This window comes from Tupaia chinensis, unplaced genomic scaffold (genome assembly GCF_000334495.1).
Source record: "Tupaia chinensis unplaced genomic scaffold, TupChi_1.0 Scaffold138665_1, whole genome shotgun sequence".
NCBI classification, from domain to species: Eukaryota; Metazoa; Chordata; class Mammalia; order Scandentia; family Tupaiidae; genus Tupaia; species Tupaia belangeri.
In genome coordinates this window covers 541,124-542,281 of record NW_006198557.1, presented here as the reverse complement: position 1 = coordinate 542,281, position 1,158 = coordinate 541,124, and the positions used below count along the sequence as shown (strand labels likewise).

At 65.9% G+C, this 1,158-nt stretch overlaps 1 protein-coding gene across 1 annotated transcript in view; it reads right to left on the bottom strand.

Moving 5' to 3' along the window:
- YIPF2 (Yip1 domain family member 2) overlaps positions 1-1,158 on the bottom strand; it is a 7,590-nt gene continuing 6,432 nt past the window's right edge. The window contains 5 exon segments of the mRNA XM_014592883.2: positions 1-123; positions 221-366; positions 368-529; positions 604-770; positions 847-963. Of these exon segments, the coding sequence (XP_014448369.2) occupies positions 244-366; positions 368-529; positions 604-770; positions 847-963 (569 nt within the window). The 3' untranslated portion in view covers positions 1-123; positions 221-243.

Here is a 1,158-nt window from a genome sequence, read left to right as displayed (position 1 = left end):
CATAGAAAAGAAAAGTGTTTGCGTTGTAAGAAAAGTCTGGCAAGTAGCAGAGTGATCTTGAGACGTCAGGGAGCCTTCAGTCCTGGGGGGCAGGACAGGCAGAGGTGTCCCCTTCCGTTCTGCCTGAGAGAGAGAGATTCCTAGGAGTGGGCCTGGACAAGGCTTCGGGAGGCGTCGAGGATGCGACGAGGGCTGCCCCCCACCCCCGGCTGGTCCGTACCTCCACCTCCGGCTGGGGCCCTTCTAGGAGACTGCTGGCACCTTTGGCATGATTGGGGTTGGCGCCAGAGTGGGGGGCAGGGATGCAGCCAGGGGTGCAGGTGCCACGTGTTCCAGAGGTAGCGGCTGGAAGAAGTACAACTGCGGGAGACCCCTGGGTCAGCAGCAGGCCTGGGGCCAGGCCCCGCCCACACATCGTGTCCTCCCGGACCACGGGCCACAGCGTGAACACCAGCCCGGCCGCCGACAGGGCTAGGGCCAGCGTCCCCAGGAGCCACTGCAGCCACGGCACCGGGATGAGCCACAGGACCTGGGACGACACGGGCAGCTGGCACCTCCAGTCTCTCCCGCAGCCCCCGCACCACTCCGCGGGCCGGCACTCACCACGGTGGGGATGAAGAAGCAGAGGGAGTAGCCGTAGACGCACACGGTCTCCAGGAAGGTGTAGGGCCCCATGCGCTCCCGGATGCCCTGGCGCCACCGCAGGAAGCCCCACAGCGCCAGCGGCACCAGCCAGGCGTAGCAGTAGATGGTGACGCCGGCCACGGTCACTGAGGCAAAGCAGACAGTGAGCCTGCGCCCCGGGCTCCCAGCCCCGCCTGGTGGGGCGCCTGCCCACCCGCTTACCCTTGTGGAACTGGGGGCTGTAGCGGATGGGGGGGCCCCGCCTCTGGGCCAGCACCAGGGTCAGGTTGCTGGTGACAGCCAGGACAAAAGCCAGCGTGGCACAGATCCAGAAGGGGCCTGTGGTAAGCAGCACAATCAGTGTCCCCAACCCAGAGCGCCTGTCTCCACTGGGCCCAGACCCCGGCCTCGTGCCAAGTCCCAGTGACCTCTCAAGTCCCACCCCAGTGCGGGCCCAGGCCCTCCACACTGGGTCTCATCTCTCTGCTTTTCATCTTTTGCCTTAGGGCATTTGCGCTGGGGAGAGACAGGAGA